General features: G+C 39.5%; 2 protein-coding genes across 2 annotated transcripts; one reads left to right on the plus strand and one right to left on the minus strand.

Moving 5' to 3' along the window:
* Window positions 1-101: 101 nt before the first annotated feature.
* LOC131799529 (probable acyltransferase FabY) lies at window positions 102-1,534 on the minus strand. The gene has a single exon (XM_059117239.2). The coding sequence runs from the start codon at window positions 1,529-1,531 to the stop codon at window positions 1,013-1,015; it is 519 nt and encodes a 172-aa protein (XP_058973222.2). The 5' UTR covers window positions 1,532-1,534; the 3' UTR covers window positions 102-1,012.
* Window positions 1,535-1,603: 69 nt separating this feature from the next.
* On the plus strand, window positions 1,604-17,044 carry LOC131799579 (pre-mRNA-splicing factor ATP-dependent RNA helicase DHX16). Its single transcript, XM_059117292.2, has 21 exons — window positions 1,604-2,318; window positions 3,407-3,463; window positions 3,723-4,094; window positions 4,385-4,468; window positions 4,586-4,633; window positions 4,794-4,859; window positions 6,314-6,382; window positions 7,289-7,399; window positions 8,737-8,790; window positions 9,542-9,603; window positions 10,463-10,604; window positions 11,429-11,497; window positions 12,242-12,493; window positions 12,884-13,024; window positions 13,133-13,246; window positions 13,770-13,937; window positions 14,215-14,282; window positions 14,668-14,992; window positions 15,530-15,607; window positions 16,023-16,121; window positions 16,701-17,044. Exons 1-21 carry the CDS (start codon window positions 1,749-1,751, stop codon window positions 16,836-16,838), a joined length of 3,087 nt encoding a protein of 1,028 aa, XP_058973275.2. The 5' UTR covers window positions 1,604-1,748; the 3' UTR covers window positions 16,839-17,044.
* The last annotated feature ends 91 nt before the right edge of the window (window positions 17,045-17,135 follow it).

Consider the following 17,135-nt stretch of genomic DNA (forward strand, 5'->3'; position numbering starts at 1 on the left):
ATCGTGTTTACTTTAAGTATCCTCGTTTCCTCCAGTAAGGAAAAATTTGGTTGATTTGCTGTTACAAGATGGAGAGACGCTGTCGTCCACCTCAAGGCGTTCAAAAGCACAACTTTATTTAGAGAGTTAAACCACCAACACAAGATGACTGTAGATAGAAACACAAGTTATCAATACAGTCTGAGGCGATACCAATGGTGTTTGGTCGATTCAATTTAAAGCAAAGTAACTGGAGGTATAGGCAAGTATATAGGTTTTTAAAAAGAAAATTAGTAAAATAAGATTAGTATTCAAACAAGTGCTATTAGTACTTAACTAATGTTAGTGTTGCAAATGATGTTAACTTTGTAAGTATTGTCTGTGTTGCAAACAGTGATTATAACAGTACCGCAAGCACCGTTAGTTTTGAAAATAGTTTTGTAGATTGATATAAAAAAAAAGTCCAAAAAAGATGTGACCATTTATTACCCTAAGAGTTAAACTAAGCCTATAAACTATACGTTAGTTGCATGTCTGATGTCTTATATAAGCCAAATCGTCTGGATCGAGCTAGCAATGTCCCGGCTTCAAGTTTGCAATTTTTTAGTAAATGAAAAATTTGTTTTAATTTTAAAGAGTAAAGTGGACATACGTTTCTGCTCCAAATCACGCTGAAAGGAGGGCATATAACCTATACGCTAGCTCCATATCTGTTGTCTCAGATGAGCCAAATAGAGATAACAACTCGACGGAGGTCTGGAGCTGGTAACTTTGAAAATGATGAAAATTCATTCTCCGAGCACAATTGTTCATATTCATGTTGACTTTAGCTGTCAAAACTAACAAATTCTGAGATGAAAACTGTTAGATCATATGTCTATGGATGAGGTTTAAAATCAACAATGTTAACTTCGAAAATCAAGGCATAATCATGAAATGGTATTGTCTTGCCAAAGAGGACAGAGAAGCAGCTATTTCAGTGACTTTCCTTTTCCGTCACGTTAATAGTCACACAAACATCATGCTCCCGAGGTCACAAGTATTTTATCATTTTTTGACATTGCAGACAAGATTGCTCTGATATCTGATGGCGTGTAATGTCGAGTGCGAAGAAACCACATTTCTTGTAAAATTCAACAGCATTTAGAGAAGAGTTCACCTTGACGCGCACGGCTCCAAATTCCTTTGCTCTGTTCTCGAGTTCCTTTACCAGCACGGTTCCCACCCCCTTAACACCGCAGTCAGGATCAGCAAAGAGTCCCCTGATCTGCATAGCTTTTCCATCAGCAGTTTCGTCAGAATCTGCTCCTGTATCTGCAGTTAGATGGCCAAACCCCACAACTCTTCTGCTCTGAGCGATCTCTGCTACTATGATTTCATTCGCTACTATAAAAGGTAGATACTTCGCTTTTTCCTGTCTAGCAACCCAAGCAGAAACATCTTCCGCGCCATAGCGAGTAGAACACTTCTTTTTGATGGCTTCAGTGTGGATTCTGTAAATCTCCTCCACGTCGGTTTCGATCGCGTTCCGAATCCTCAACTCAGCCTCCATTTTGCTCCGCGTCAAGGATCATGTCTTACTGAACAGCGGTTGGTAGATCCCAGCGTGCCATTCGAGGTCAAAAGTAAAGATGGCCGACTTGTTGAATGCATGCAGTTTTACAAAAACGTAAACGTCAGAGGACGTTCTTTGTTGTCTGAAGTGTCAGTCACCCTATATTTCGTTGTGTTGTTATGAAGTTTCTCGCTAATTAGCTATAAGAGGTAGCATGGCTGAGTTAACGACGTGGGTTTCCGATAAACTACACGATGTTCTAGGTTTCTCGGATAGGTACACGGTAGAATACCTGATCGGACTAGCCAAAAATTCCACCAGTGTTGAATCTCTCGTACAGAAGGTATCAGAAGTAGACAACAAGATGGCTTCCTTTGCTCAAGAGCTGTGGTCGAAGCTACCGCATAAGACACAGCCAGTAGAACACCCGTACAGGGCGAAGGAAAGAGCCATTCTTGAAGAGAGAAAGAAGTTTCAGGGTTATTCATTGGTGTCTGATGACGATGACGAAGAAGAGGAAATGAGTAAAGCCAAAGCATCTAAAAAGGATAGAAAACGGAAGCATCTGCGAAGGAAAACAGAATCATCCAGCTCTGATGAGGGTTCTCTTGGTGATGATACACGAGCTTCAAAGGATGTTGGTAATGAGTCAGACTCGGATGAATGGGAAAGGGAAGAAGAGGAAAGGCGAAAAGACTTGGAAGAGAGGGATGCGTTTGCTGATAGACTGAAGAAACGTGATAAGGAGAAGACCAGGAATATAATGGAGAGATCAGACAAGAAGGTATCTTAGTAGTACCATGACATTGTAGTGAAAGTCCACTTCCAAGATCCAATTACAGAGAGGCCAAGTGCAAAGCCTTTCTTGTAAGAATGAGCTTCATTTGAAAGAACAAAACAAATTATTGTAATTTTAAAGGCATTGTGGGCTTCTTGGAAATGGACAGTACTGTGGGGCAGAGGTTTCAGTAACTTTTACCAAAAGTGGCTGCCAATGGTGTGCTAGACACCTGTACTATAAGGAAAAATGCAAACAGGCAGGAGTGCAGGCAAAACCAATGGTGGTGAGAGGTATCACAACCAGTAGAAGTGACTAAGCCAGTAACTAGCTTTTATTGAAACCCCTGGCTGGGTATGATTGCTTTGATGAACGTTTTCACATGTAGTGTTTGTGCACATTGAAGTTTATTTTTGCGAGCAAGTTTAGTACAACTCACTTTGCAGTCTGAGCCTTACTGGCTGATGAATGAATTTGGATTCTTCTATACTTTGTATTTTAAGTCTATACCTCAAATTTTTTGCAGATCTGTATGTTGTGATTTCATTTTGTCAGCTGTTGAGCAAATGTTTTTGTTATAGCTGGATTTTAATATTTTGAAATTGAGTGTAAAATAATGGACATTACAACGAGGCACTGGGACATGGACCTTACAAACTCTCTAGTTTATTTTGGAAAGCCTCCGGCTGAATAATATTTGTTTAAAGCTGATACTGCCATTAATGAAATTTTAAAATTAGGGCCAATTTTTGGCCAAATATCATTCATCTGTGAGGTGACTTTTGGCCATTAGTTTTAAAAAAAACATATGCATAAAGAAGTGAATTTTTTTTTCACAGGAATGTGCATTAGTGGTTTATGAAATATATGTACTAGTTGTATATGTAATCGTTTGACCCCTAAGAGTGACTAGCATCTAATGTCTCCTTACAGTATCACCTCTGGATCACACAGTAAGATCACATGAATTAAGGAAATGATCACCACCAAATTCTCCTTGTCATCTCCTTGGAAATGTATAGAGTACCATATGAGGAATAAGCATACTGATGTTGAGGTGTACAGGTCTAAGTTTTTCTCTTTTTACTCTTAAGGCTTTTGAGGAGGCAGCTAAAAGACTTAAAATGGATGAGGAGGATAGAAAGAAAATGGTGAGAGCTATGACATATTAACTATTGTTTTTTTATAGAATTTTCTAATACATGCTGAGCTCACCAATAGTTTTGCTGGCAGACATCTATCCGTTTTACACATTCCTTAAAACATTTTCATTGTTAGCATCTCTGAGTTTAACAGTAAATTTTGAGCTACCATATTCAATTTGTTCACAGCTGAAGGAAAAGTGATCTGTATCTCATTTCATGTAAGGTTTATTTCATGAATTACATAGTTTTGTGTATATCTTTACAGATTCCTGATTTGAGAAAAAAGTCTCGCCGAGATTATGTCAAAAAACGGCGGGTGGACAAACTCGAAATGCTCCAGGAGGACATTCGTGATGATGAGTACTTGTTTGAGGATGCTCAGATCAGCAAAAGGGAAAAACATGAACGAGAATATAAGAAAAAAATTTACCATTTGGCAGCAGAGCATGCCAAAGCTGGAGAACTGGAAAAAGTTCAGAGATATGAAATGCCACAGGAAAATCAGAAACCTGCCAAATATGATGAGAGTGCAGTGGAAGAACTGGGACCTAATTACGAGCAGAAGAAGTGGGAGGAAGACAAGCTTGGTTATGCTGTTATGAAATTTGGCGCCAAAGACGCCAAGGACAAGAACAAGGTAAGTGACTTCAATGGGTAATGCTTAAGATCATGGAGAGGGGAGGGGAGGGGGGCTCATTAATTTTCTAAGCTTCAATACAAGGGGACTGTAGAGATAGACATAGTTAAAGTGAGGTTTGTGTAATGCAAAGGTGTACTGTATCTACATTTTACTGGCATGAAGTGCCTGCGTGTTTCAAATTATGCACATGTAAAATAAATTTATTATGCAAAGTGACTAACAGTGATGTAATTTAATTTCTTCTTAATTTTTTTTAATTTATTTTTTAAAATTTTCTGCCCATGCAGAAAAAGGATTATGATCTTGTTGTGGATGAAGATCAGATTAATTTTGTAATGGCTGAACAGATTCCAGGGACAAAAGATAAGCAGGTGAGATCTACATGCAGAGCTGTACAATTCTTCTAATCTTGAATAACATATTATTAACCAGTAGTTAAAAAAAGAGAAGAAAAATATCAGCTTTGTCACTGTTTGGTGGATTTACAGGAACCAGAGATGAATGACTATCAAAAGAAAAGACTTACAATTGAAGAGGTAATTTAAATCTTGTAGTCTTGTTTGGTTTGTTGATTGAATGCTCTTTTAAAATGAATTTAGTGACTGACTCACTGGCTGGCAGACTGAGTCACTGAATGAAATGTGCTTGTCAATTGCAGTTTTTTTTGGGCATCTCTCTTTTGTTAAATATTTACAGACAAAAAAAAGTTTACCAGTTTACCCATATAGAGAAAGCCTTATTGAAGCCATCAGAGAACATCAGGTAATTACGTAATGAATGAAGGATACAGACTCTTGTTTTAGCTTTCAAAGATCTTCTTCATTATTCTTCTTCATTATTTTGGTTTGCTTCTTTGAGGGGTTATTCTTCTGATTCTTAAGTCAGAATGAAAATGTTAACAATGTACAGTACTTTTGCTTTGACAATAGTTTCTTTCTTTTCAACTTTTGGGCAATGTGCCTAGCACCAGTAAAGGATTATCCAGTTATTACCACAGCACCAGGGCTATGGAATAAATTGCCTCTTAGCATTAAAAAATCTCCATCAACAGCTGCATGTAGTTTTAATAAGAATTTAAAGGCTTATCTTTTTAAAGAAGCTAATATCACTTGTACATGTTATTTTTGATAAATGGGTTTAAATATGTTTTTTTAGCTTTGTAGATTTATCTTGGTACATGTAGGTTTAGATTTTAGTTTTTACCCTAGCATCATGATTTTAAGGTGCTATGGAAGATTAGCTAAATGGTGCTATTTGTATTGGTATTATAATTATTATTGTTATTATTATTATCAAATGTAAGGTTTATGAACGACAGCCTACTTAGTGTTTCTAAAGACTGGCCATTCTTTCTGTTTGATTTGGAAGGAAATTTTTGTCATCTTGTAGGCAGATATGCATTTTCTACGTTCACCAAAATGCCTTTCTCCATGGTAACAAATGAGAGTACCAACTATGGTTAGCTTTTGGGCCTCTGTACACCTAATAAAACTGAAGAAATTTCACCTTGTTTTTGCATCAAATCAGTTCTCTACACGATTATCATGCAAGAGAGGCTGACATAGCTTAACCAGATTTTTCTTCCATGTTTACCCTTTAGCCCGACCGCCTCCTGGTTAGCTCAATTGGTTAGAGCGCTGGACTGTTGTGCAGGAGGTCGAGAGTTCGAGCTCCAGCCAGACCAACACTCAAGGTCTTAAAATAACTGAGGAGAATGTGCTATCTTTCTATAATGTCAAGAAAAGGATAGACATTCTAGTCTTCTTGGATAAGGAAGAATAAACCGTAGGTCCCGTCTCCTGCTTCTATTAATTAGTAATTTTGGTTAGGCAGGGGATGTTAAAGAACCCACTCACGAGATTACTGTGATGTGGTCTGGCCTGTTTACTGGGAATTTGGAGGGGGGGGGGGTCTGGCCTTGTTAACGCGGGATCCTCTGTAATTGGCTAAAGCTGTAGTGGTCTCCCTGCCTGAGATAATTAGGCGAAGCTAAATAAATAAAAATAGCCCTTAGAGGTGACTTCCATCTAATTTGTCCTTACAATATCACCCTTATATCAAACATAAAGATCATGTGAAAGGATAAAATTATCACCAACTCAAGACGCTTGTGATTGTTAAACAAGTTCTCCCCTTCAGCACCTTAGGAAATGTTTACTGATGTTAGGTTGTAAAGGTCTAAGGAACTCATTTTGAGTCATTGTTTTTAATTGTAGGTTATTATCATTGAAGGAGAGACAGGCTCAGGAAAGACCACTCAAATTCCGCAATACCTTCATGAAGCAGTATGTCCAGTGTTCATTCCTCACTATTTAAGACAGGCTCTGGTGTTTTTAATTTTAAAAAATCTTCATATGTGAACGTTTATGAGCAGCTGTAACGCGAGGTTGCAACTCTTGTGTAGGTGTCCTTGTGATTGTCACGGAGTTTTACAGTGTTTCATCATGTTAGTGATGGGGAAGAAAAAGTGGCTACGGTGCTTTACTGCATCATAACTGGCTATGCTTATATAACGTGTGATATATTGAACAGGTAGTACATCAAAAAATAATGAAGTAAACCCTATTTTATCCCGCGGGATATGCCAAATAAACGAAATGGTCCCCTCAGGAGAACCAGATTTTTTAAAAAATCGCGGAAGAATGAAGCGCAAACGATTCATGCTTTGACTCAAGTGAGTCAATAACGTAAATAGGCCACCGTTAAGAGTTTGAAAGCTGACGTTTCGAGCGTCAGCCCTTCTTTAAAGTGAAAACTGTTCACTAGTTAATGTTCATACGTCAGCTTTGAAACTCTTAACGGTGGCCAATATACGTTATCAACTCAGGTGATAATACTGAATTACCCTGTTATACTCTCCCACCGACGCAGCACCACAGTTTCTTTAGAAACTTACCCCCTTTATTCATGCTTTGATTTGATTGGATCTTGTGCTTTCCATTCACTAGTCAGGTGTTACTGCAATCTGCCTTACGGGGCCAAAGTTTGGGAGCAAGACAAAGTTTATTGTTTCAGTAGCCTGCAAATAATTGCATCTTTCATTTCTGTCAGCCCACTGAGTAGTCTTTTGCCTCCTTAAATGGCAATCCATGGTTAATAGAATCAGGAAGATTAATTCACCTATTGGGAATCTTTTAGGGTGAATGCACCACACATTTTTTTAACTGTGTTCCTGGCATCTTTTCTTTTAGGGCTTTACCAAGGGGAGGATGAAAATTGGTTGTACACAGCCTCGACGAGTCGCAGCAATGAGCGTAGCAGCAAGAGTATCTGAAGAGATGGGTACAAAATTAGGGAATGAGGTACAAGTTTCAACAGCAAAGGCCCGGCCACACGCACGTAACATTTCAACGCGACATCTTGTAACATGTTGCGCACAACTTGTTGCGCACGTTTGGCCAGCTTGTTTGATGTTATTGGACCAAGTTTGAAAATAGTCAAATTGTTGTGCGCGTTTGGCCAGCTCCTTCACAACATCTCCCAACACGATCCAACAATGTTGCAAGATTTTGCGTTGAAATGTTGTGTGCGTGAAATGTTGTGAGCCTTAAAAAGGAAAGAGTATGAGCAAAATTTACGTTTAGTGGTTACCAAATGGTTGCAGAAATCAGTTCAAGTTTTTGAAGTACTTCAGGGACATTTTGTCCTTTTTCTAGAAGATATGCTCATATATCCGATATTCAAGGCTGTGCTCTAGCGGCGCCCGGTCGCCTCAGGCGACTAACATTTGGTCTCGGGCGACTGAAAAAGAAAAGCGGTCGCCCGTCCGGGCGCATAGATTTCGGCTTGTGTGAAAACCCGAAACGAAACCAGCAAACGTATAGAAACGGAACGGAACGAAACAAAAAGAAACTCCATCGTGCTCCCCGGCTCCCGTTAGCCCGAAAAGCAAAAGCGCTGAAAGCTCAGTGCAATCAATAGCCTGTGTGATCTGTACATTTAGGTTAAATATTAAGTTAGGTCATGGGTCTTGTTTCGCTTCGGCGGTTTCTCTTCCGGTTTGTTAATATAGTACATGGCCCAGGTTTCTTGTCCATTGAACGACGCGATAAAACAAGCAACTGATTGTAACTAACATTTTATAATTTAACTTGCTAATTTGATGACATTTGCAGAACTAAAAAATATTCGGCAGGACAACAACAAGAATTGTTCACGCTCAAAGTTGTCGCGTGTGTTATGTAATATTGTTTCATATGGTTTAGCACGAAAAATTATTTTTTCCTTGCCCGTGAGAAACTGCACGATTTTTGCACAAGCATGTGTTGAAGATCTAATTTTTCTATTGGAGTGGTTGATGCTTATATTTAATTTTTGTGTTTCAACGGTTTCAATAGTGGAGCTCGTGATTAATAAAACGAAACCGTCCTTTATACAAATTTGTGTTTATTTAATTAGCTTCGTCCGTGGCATGCAAGATGTTTATCAGCACCATATTTGGCGACTTGCTCGCAATTGTAGTCATTCGATCAAAATTAATTAATTAATTAATTAATCAATTCGGGCGACCAACCTGGAAGGCTGGGCGACCTACTTGTCATGGTTAGGCGCCCGAAGGGCGCCCTGAAAATTTTCCTAGAGCACAGCCTTGGATATTGGATTTTTCTTTTTGTGTTTTAAGACTTGAACTCTTTTTCAGGTTGGATACAGTATCCGTTTCGAAGATTGCTGTTCAGAGCGAACCATAATAAAGGTAAGACTTTTAACCCTTTACACTCTAACATCAGTATGCATATTCTCCATACTGTTCGCTTTACATTTTTTAAGGTGCTGGCAAGAAGAATTTGTATGAAAATCAAGAGCGTCTTTATTTGGTGATCATTTCTCGTATTCTCGTGACCTTAATGTGTGATTCAGGGGTGATATTGTAAGGAGAAATTAGATGCTGGTCATTCTTAGAGGTCAAAGAGTTAACCTACCGTGCTGTTATCAAAATGTGTAACCTTACAATACATGGGTTCCAAGACCTGCAGTTTTCTTTCTAAGGGGAGCGCATCGAAACAAAGGTTAGAAACAGCAAAATAGATTTATCTGTTGTAACAATTTACAGAGAAAGTGTTCTTTTGACAGTGGCAATTCCAGTTTACGTATTAATGGTGTTATGGTACGGCGAGGAGGTAAACATCTTACTTAATGTAGTGTGGATTTAAAGTGATTGTCGTAAAACCTTAACCAAAGGCCAATCAGAGCAAAGGAAAATATCGCAAGAAGGAGATTTGCGCTTAAAGCAAGAACAAGCAAGCTGCCTAAAGCGCGGTACAAGGCGGAAAACCGAGACATGGTTGGTTTTAATTGCGCGTTTGATTGGTGGAAAGGGTGGCGCGAGTTTTTAGACCAATTACAGAGCGGAGTTATGCAAAATCAATGCAATCGCGGATTACTGTCGACGCTTCATAGAGATCAATGCCTAGCTTAAGTTGTAATTATTGAAATTGGATCTTTAGTACATGACTGATGGAATGTTGCTGCGTGAGTTCTTGGGTGAACCCGATCTGGCTGGATACAGGTTTGTTACAACGTATCATACTTTATATACACTGTACATTACTGTTAACAGATCTACCCATACTATCTTGCTCTTACATACAGGTACAGTGACTTTAGCCAATGGCTATTTGCCGGCGAGGTTTCCCTTTAAAACGGCAAATCTATTCTCACCAATTGTAGTCGTAAATTCAATGACCAGCTCTTTAATCTTTTCCTGTACAATCATATCGCAACTCTCGTTGTATTTGGGTCCTCATCGACTTGTTTCTCAGCAAGTCGACATGACTTTGTGATAGTTTCTTTGATTAGATGCAACTAAGTTGTTATAAGTATGTTCTAAGAAATATGAAACTTCCTATCCTCGCCCCCTCCCCCTTTTAAAAGAATTAATAAGAAACGAACTCTCACTTCGGTTTGAGATTCCAAGAAATAAACCTAATCATACGAAAATCGTCATTGAATGTGCCTCATTTCGGCTCCGAACGCCGAAATTTCCAGTTTCCAGGCCGAACATCCGTAAAACCGCAAAGCTTGGTTATCGCCAAAACAAAAACGTTATCCTAGTCAAGAGTACCTTCATGTGTAGCTCCTGTTTGTTCCAAAAGATCACTGAGAGATGCAACTTAGAGGAGTGTGACTTTATTACGCCAAAGATAGGGAGCCAGGTCGTTAAGCACTTTTCAAAATGACGCCGACCATGGTCGGAAGCAAAGCACATTAGGAGAAAATTTTCGAAAGATAGGCTCTCTGTGTAGTTTTGAAAAGGGAGAAGTGACCAACTTTCTAGATGTTTTTTTTTGCAGCCGGATATGAAAATTGTACGTGTGTGATATCTAGATCAACTTTTACTTTAATTAGCGTCACGTTTCTGTTCGCAGTGTGCTTATTATCGACGAAGCTCACGAACGAACCCTCCACACTGATGTGCTATTTGGCCTGGTGAAGGACATTGCTCGATTCCGAAAAGATCTTAAACTTCTAATATCCAGTGCGACTTTGGATGCTGACAAGTTTTCTCAGGCATGTCTTGATAAGTAACGTAATTATCGACCACATAGTAGCCCATAGGACCGGTTTTTTTTTTTCGTTTCTCGGGCCAGCAAAGAAAGATTAGGGGAGCTCAAGAGGATAAACATTCGCGAGGGGACTAATGCGAATCGATTCTCATACCTTCCGATTACGCGGTCAGACAACTTGGTAATGAGCTAGACTAAATACTAGGTTCGTAAGTGACGAACGTTCTGAAATCCGCGAACATGATGCCTTTGACGTTTCTGGTCCTAGCGGTGTTCAAGTGACGCTTGCCACATGAATCTAGTTTGTGGCTTGGCTCATGAACGAGTTCGTGGCTCAGTAGTAGAGAAGGGCAAAATCGGAAAGCCCGAGTGTTGAACCTTAATGGGTGACCTAAAGTTTCTCTCATTGTCCATTGTTCGTGATGAATGAATGAAGTCTTTCTTCAGCTTTTTCTATCGAACGTCAATTTGATCTTTCGAAGGAGAAGATCGTGTGAAAGCCTAGTCTTTATATTTGAAAGTGTCTGCTACAATTTACCTTTAACAGCCTACTCCTAACGTGTCGATTTCGAGATAAAGCCTTTTTGCAACGTAGTAGCCTTATACAGAGGGATTTGTCCAGAACGAAAAAGAACTGGATCAATATCAGTATCTGGGCAACTGTCCACCTACCCCTCCCTTAACCCAACATTAACCCTAACTTGTTATCAACTGACTGTTGTTGAGTTAGGGGAGAGGTAGGTGGGCAAAACTTTTCTTTGAAATTCCCTCCCTTGGAAGTGACCCAAACTGTTAAGTATAACATACCTTGTACGTTTTACCTTCCAGTTCTTTGATGATGCACCCATCTTTAGAATTCCTGGTCGACGATTTCCTGTGAATATTTATTACACAAAGGTGAAGGAACATATCCCATTTCTTTGTCATTCTCCTACAAAATCGTATTTTAGCTTGTCTGTGTATCTTCTGAACTTCTTAAGTTAAGATGGAGTATACTGTTCTCTGGTGAAACATCAATGACAATAGCCTGGCTTTTTTAAAGACTAGATAGCGTTTATTTCCATACCGATTATTTACTTGAATCAATATGAACAAGGTTTTCCAGGAGGCACAGTGTAGTTTTTCTTCTAGAAAACTAGATCATTTTAGTTTTAAATGTTAGTATAAGAATGTTAACCATGCCAAAGCTTAGCCAGATGCCTTGAGTCCTTCAATTGGAACGCTTATATTCAAACACACTTTCTTTAAGAAACAATTAAAGCTTCTGCTTTTGTACAATAATTAATTCTCATCTTATCTTTGTTGCTAATTCCCCCTTTCCATTCCCCCATCACGAGAAGTTCTCTATTAAGGGGAAACTTTTTATAACCCCTTGGGCGTCTTGGGATTGATGTTTTACTCTTAAACAACAAAATCTGATTCCTCTTCAAGGACCCTCCGCGGCGTTCGTGACGAATACAAGCAGTCATTTTCTATCACGAGCAAACTTGCTATGCTATCTCCTGTCGTCGCTTTTGTTTTGGTTCAGTTAGTTTCGGATGGGTAAAAAATCAACCACATGCTTTGTCAGATCTATTCTGAAAATCATCGTTCCCCGTGAAAATTAAGTAATTTAGTAAATTACTATCTTTCATTTTCCAGGCTCCAGAAGCTGATTATCTGGAAGCTACGGTGGTGACTGTGCTACAGATTCATGTGACCCAACCCCCGGGGGACATCCTGGTGTTTTTGACTGGCCAGGAAGAGATCGAGACGTCACAGGAGTTGTTACAGGAGCGCACGCGCAAACTGGGCTCTAAAATTAATGAGCTGATTATTCTGCCCATCTACGCTAATCTACCGTCGGACTTACAAGCCAAGATATTCGAGCCCACCCCTCCTGGGGGAAGAAAGGTAAATATGATTTTTAATTTTCTTAATTTTTTTTTTTCTATGAAAGACTAAGGTTGAAAAGCGAATTCTGAAAGGACCACCCTCGCCCACTGAATCTCACGAATCCTCCTGGCTTTACATCCACCATTTTCTTTTGTCATGATGCCTGAGCAGATCGAAACTAGTCGTGCTGTGTCAGAACATATCTTTGACTTCTTGTTTTTCCAGAATTTTACGAACTCTTTCATTTTTTCATTCTTTAAATTAGGAGGCTTTCAGACTGAGTATAAACCTTTGCACGAAACAAGAACGGTGATTATTAAAAAAATGTGTTTTTTTCTTCATCTCTAAGCGTTTCAACCCCTATTTCCGAAACAAGTAAAAGAGATTTCTGGCAACATTTTTTCACAGGTTGTTTTAGCTACCAATATCGCCGAGACGTCGCTAACCATTGATGGTATAATATATGTTATTGATCCTGGATTTTGTAAACAGAAGAGTTACAATCCACGCACAGGAATGGAGTCATTAGTGGTGACACCTATTTCAAAAGTAAGTCTTGGTCTCAGAACTTTCTCTCCAAAGTGGCTCAAAAACGTCAAAGTTTTGATGAATTTTGCGGTGGTTAAGTAACCCACTAACTGTTATGACGTTTCCTAGGCGTCAGCCAATCAAAGAGCAGGTCGTGCGGGTCGCGTGGCAGCAGGCAAGTGTTTCAGGTTATTCACAGCTTGGGCATACAAGAACGAGCTGGAGGAGAACACCATCCCCGAAGTAATACTATTCGTTCAATTTATCAGCTGTTGCTGAAGATAAGTACTGCTGTAAAGATTATTGTATATCTAGTCACTAAATAATTTAATCTCCCTAATCATTGTCGGCAACATAACAGTGGAAAGTGTACGGCTCGGTAAATATCCACCGTTGGCTACCTCCACTTCGGTGAGTATTTGTTAATTATCATCTCAGCTGAAAAACCAAATCAAGATGTGTATTAAGAAGTCTGGGTTTTATTCGTAGCCTTATGTTCATAATTAGGCATTCTATCACGTTGTCTTCCAAATGCACGGATGATTTTTATTTTTGAGAAAAGACAGGTTTATGGCGGACGTGGGGTCGGGGGATGGGGATGTTTACCCGTAATGATTAAAGATAATAATTGTATCGGAGGCCAAGCCATGGTCATATTTGTACATTCAGGGAATATGGAATATGCAAACTGTTTAAACTACCACGATGTGCCTTCGTCTTTTTGTGGAAGGGAGGGTCTTAAATCGCTTTGTTTCACCTTCCTTAGATCCAGAGAACTAACTTGGGAAATGTAGTTTTACTCCTGAAGAGCTTGGGTATCAACGATTTGATTCATTTTGATTTTATGGACCCCCCTCCGGCTGAGACCCTTATCATTGCTCTCGAGCAGCTGTACGCCCTGGGAGGACTGAACCATCACGGGGAACTTACAAAGGTTTGTGACAGTGAAGATTTCTTCTTGTTCTAAAACTACCTGCATCTGTGAAGAATATGCTCCAGGATCGGAAAGAGAATTTCTGCAACTGATACCAGTGTAGTTATGTTATTAGAAGTTGGTGATTAAGCCCTACATTGATAATTTTCTCCGTTCTAATAAGGATAATTCAAGCACCTATCACGCTTAGAAGTGAGGGGGGGCTAGACAAGATCGTTCAACGAATAATTGAAACTCTCTAACTGTCCATGTTTCTTTGTTTCTCTCTTTCTTTCAGCTTGGACGTCGCATGGCAGAATTTCCCGTTGAACCAACAATGTCTAAAATGTTGATAGCATCAGAAAAGTAGGAAAACTTAAAATATGCTTTTCTCAACCTTTTTATCGTTGCTTTCCAAAAATTTACCTCAAGCTTTTCCGGCGGTCACGGAGCAGATCAGTCCAAACAAGCTTCCCTCACCACTTCTTGGTCACTTCCCTATGGAGCGCTAAAATTTCATCTGACTTCAATTTGAATCTCTTGTGTTAAACTGCGCTAAGAACAACTTTTAGATATGTTGATTGTGAGCATTTTGAAGGTGGCTGACAGTCAAAGTTCAATGGAAGAGAAAAAAAATTTTGACTATTGGAAACAATCAAACTTGGAAAACCTTGGGTACATTTGCACAAATGTTCGCGTAGTCTGCGTTATAAGGACTTAAGCCAGATTGTCATTTTCAATTCTCTTTCAGGTACAAATGTGTCGAACAGATTCTTACCATCACTGCTATGTTATCAGTGAACAACGCCATTTTCTACCGTCCCAAGGATAAAGTGGTACACGCAGACAACGCGCGCGTAAACTTCTTTCGTCCAGGCGGTGATCATCTGACATTGTTGAACGTGTACGATCAGTGGGTGGAGACTGGGTACTCTACTCAGTGGTGCTACGAGAATTTCATACAGCATCGCTCTATGAAGAGAGCACGAGACGTTAGGGAGCAGCTAGAGGGGCTGATGGAGAGAGTAGAGATTGAAATTACGTCGAACCCAAATGACTCCGTTCCTATTAGAAAGGTAAGAGGTCAATGAAATCAGTTGACCCTTTGAACCTTTAGAGTAACTTGCATCTGATTTTTCGTTTAATTTTCTTCAACATTAGCCATCCTTATTTTCTCTTGGTTGATTGCTTTCTCGCTCGTAGTTTCATTGCTACCTTGAAAATAGTTTGTATTCTTGATAGGTTTTGTTTTGCACGTCGCACAAGAATAGCAAAAACAATCTTGTAGCTACGTCTTTCCAAAATCATTTCTGTTGGACAACTTTATATGGATTTCCTCCAAATGCTTTTCTATTAATGCCTAAGAAAAATCCGCTCACTTCTTTGTTAAATTATTTTACGTACGGTTAGGTCATGTACTTTTAATAATTTATACAAACTTTCTGATTGCGACCGTGCGCATCGTAGATTATGGGTAAAATATAGTTTTATCAAATAAGCTATCAATCTTGGGCGTGTTTGTGGAGCTTCATGTAAGGATAAGAGAGAGACGTTTCTCATTTATATCTCGACACATCTTTGCTGTCGTAAATCATCGTATCCTTTCCTTTTAGGCGATCACATCGGGTTACTTTTATCACACTGCCAGACTAGGCAAAAGTGGCCAGTATCGGACGGTGAAACATCAACAGGTAAAGTGCCTTAACTAACTAACTTTTAAATAGTCTGCTTTGGATATATTTAGGAATGATGTATAGAAGCTGTTAACGCCAGGAGTTTATTACGCAGGTAAGTTCACTTTCGTAGAAATTCCTGAGACGCATGAGAAGAGAGCATGAATGGGTGACGTGTCGTTTACTGTTCGCTTGATGTCTTAGCTTAAGGATCAGTGATCAGGGGTCAACCAGCGCGCGGGAAAATCACTTCCCAACGGCGTCCATGTTTTTTTTCTTTATCCCCACGAATGGGTACGGGTGGTATTAACGAATTAGATTGGTAGCGTGTGATGGACTGGATTACCTTTTCAGTGTGGTGAAATACATGTATAGACAGCAGGAATCTCAAGACCCCTTGTTATCTTTTTTTTTTAATTGTTCTTCTTTGCAGACAGTCATGATTCACCCGAACAGCAGTCTGTTCCAGGACCAGCCCAGATGGGTGATCTACCACGAGCTTGTGTTCACCACTAAGGAGTTCATGAGACAGGTAGGGAAGGTCCCGCTCCCGAATCTGAACACCAAGAATCACGCGATAATTATATCATCGTTATCATGTGTGTACATCATGTGTGTATCTCTCTCTTACATCCAAGATATTTTTTGCTGCAAATAGGTCTGTGCAGTGCGGAAAATTAAGGAAGGTCAACATACTAACGATTGGAGTGGAACATATCTGATAAAAAATCTTGGTTTGCTAGGAAATCTTAGCCTTTTGATGTAAGAGTTATTAACGAGCACGAAATTGAAACTGAACGGACGCTTTTGGTCGGTTGAAGCGCTTTTCTTGTAGTACCAGGAACGAACGGAAAAAAAGTTGATCGATCTCTTGAAGCTCATGAAAAATACGAGGCAAAATTAGCCTGCCTTCCTAGGTAAAACCCTGATTTGTCAGACCATTGCGTCAATAACTGTTCGAAAAGTCGTGCTTCCAACCCATAGTAGCTATCTCCCGTAAGTCTTTTATAGTACGTTTGACGTTTCCAATCCCAAGAAACAAGCTAGCTTTGCCGCCTTCAGGAGCATGCTGGCATTTAACCAGAAGCTGAAATGAATACTTTCTTACTAGATCATAGAGATCGAAAACAAATGGCTACTGGAGGTAGCGCCTCACTATTACAAAGCCAAGGAACTAGAAGACAGCTCCAGTAAGAAAATGCCCAAGACTGCTGGAGTCACGAGAGAGCAAGCCAGGTCGACCACGTGATTTTAGGTTGTGTGTTAAATAATATGTTGTGTCACGCCAGTATCAGACTAGTTCTGGCTCGAGTGGAACCAACTGTGTTGGACCTAAGATGATCTTGTGTCTTCTGACTTGTTGTATCGTTTCGTAAAGGATGTGCGTCGGGGAGTGATAGACTCCAGATTTCAGCGATAAACACTGTTGTTGCCATATTAAAGCAACTTTTTTTATGTGGTTTAAGTTTAGAACATTTAGCTCAAAAGTCAGTGCAAAGGAAAAAAAAACCTTAGAATAATGGGCACACTCGGTCACGAAATCAAG

The sequence above is a fragment of the Pocillopora verrucosa genome, chromosome 3 (genome assembly GCF_036669915.1).
Source record: "Pocillopora verrucosa isolate sample1 chromosome 3, ASM3666991v2, whole genome shotgun sequence".
Taxonomy (NCBI): domain Eukaryota; kingdom Metazoa; phylum Cnidaria; class Anthozoa; order Scleractinia; family Pocilloporidae; genus Pocillopora; species Pocillopora verrucosa.

Coding starts and splice junctions, on each gene's coding strand:
- LOC131799579 (XM_059117292.2), top strand. CDS start 1,749: ATGGCTGAGTTAACGACGTGGGTTTCCGATAAACTACACGATGTTCTA. Junction 13,025..13,132: donor TGGTGACACCTATTTCAAAA/GTAAGTCTTGGT, acceptor GACGTTTCCTAG/GCGTCAGCCAATCAAAGAGC. Junction 13,247..13,769: donor AGGAGAACACCATCCCCGAA/GTAATACTATTC, acceptor CACCTTCCTTAG/ATCCAGAGAACTAACTTGGG.
- LOC131799529 (XM_059117239.2), bottom strand. CDS start 1,531: ATGGAGGCTGAGTTGAGGATTCGGAACGCGATCGAAACCGACGTGGAG.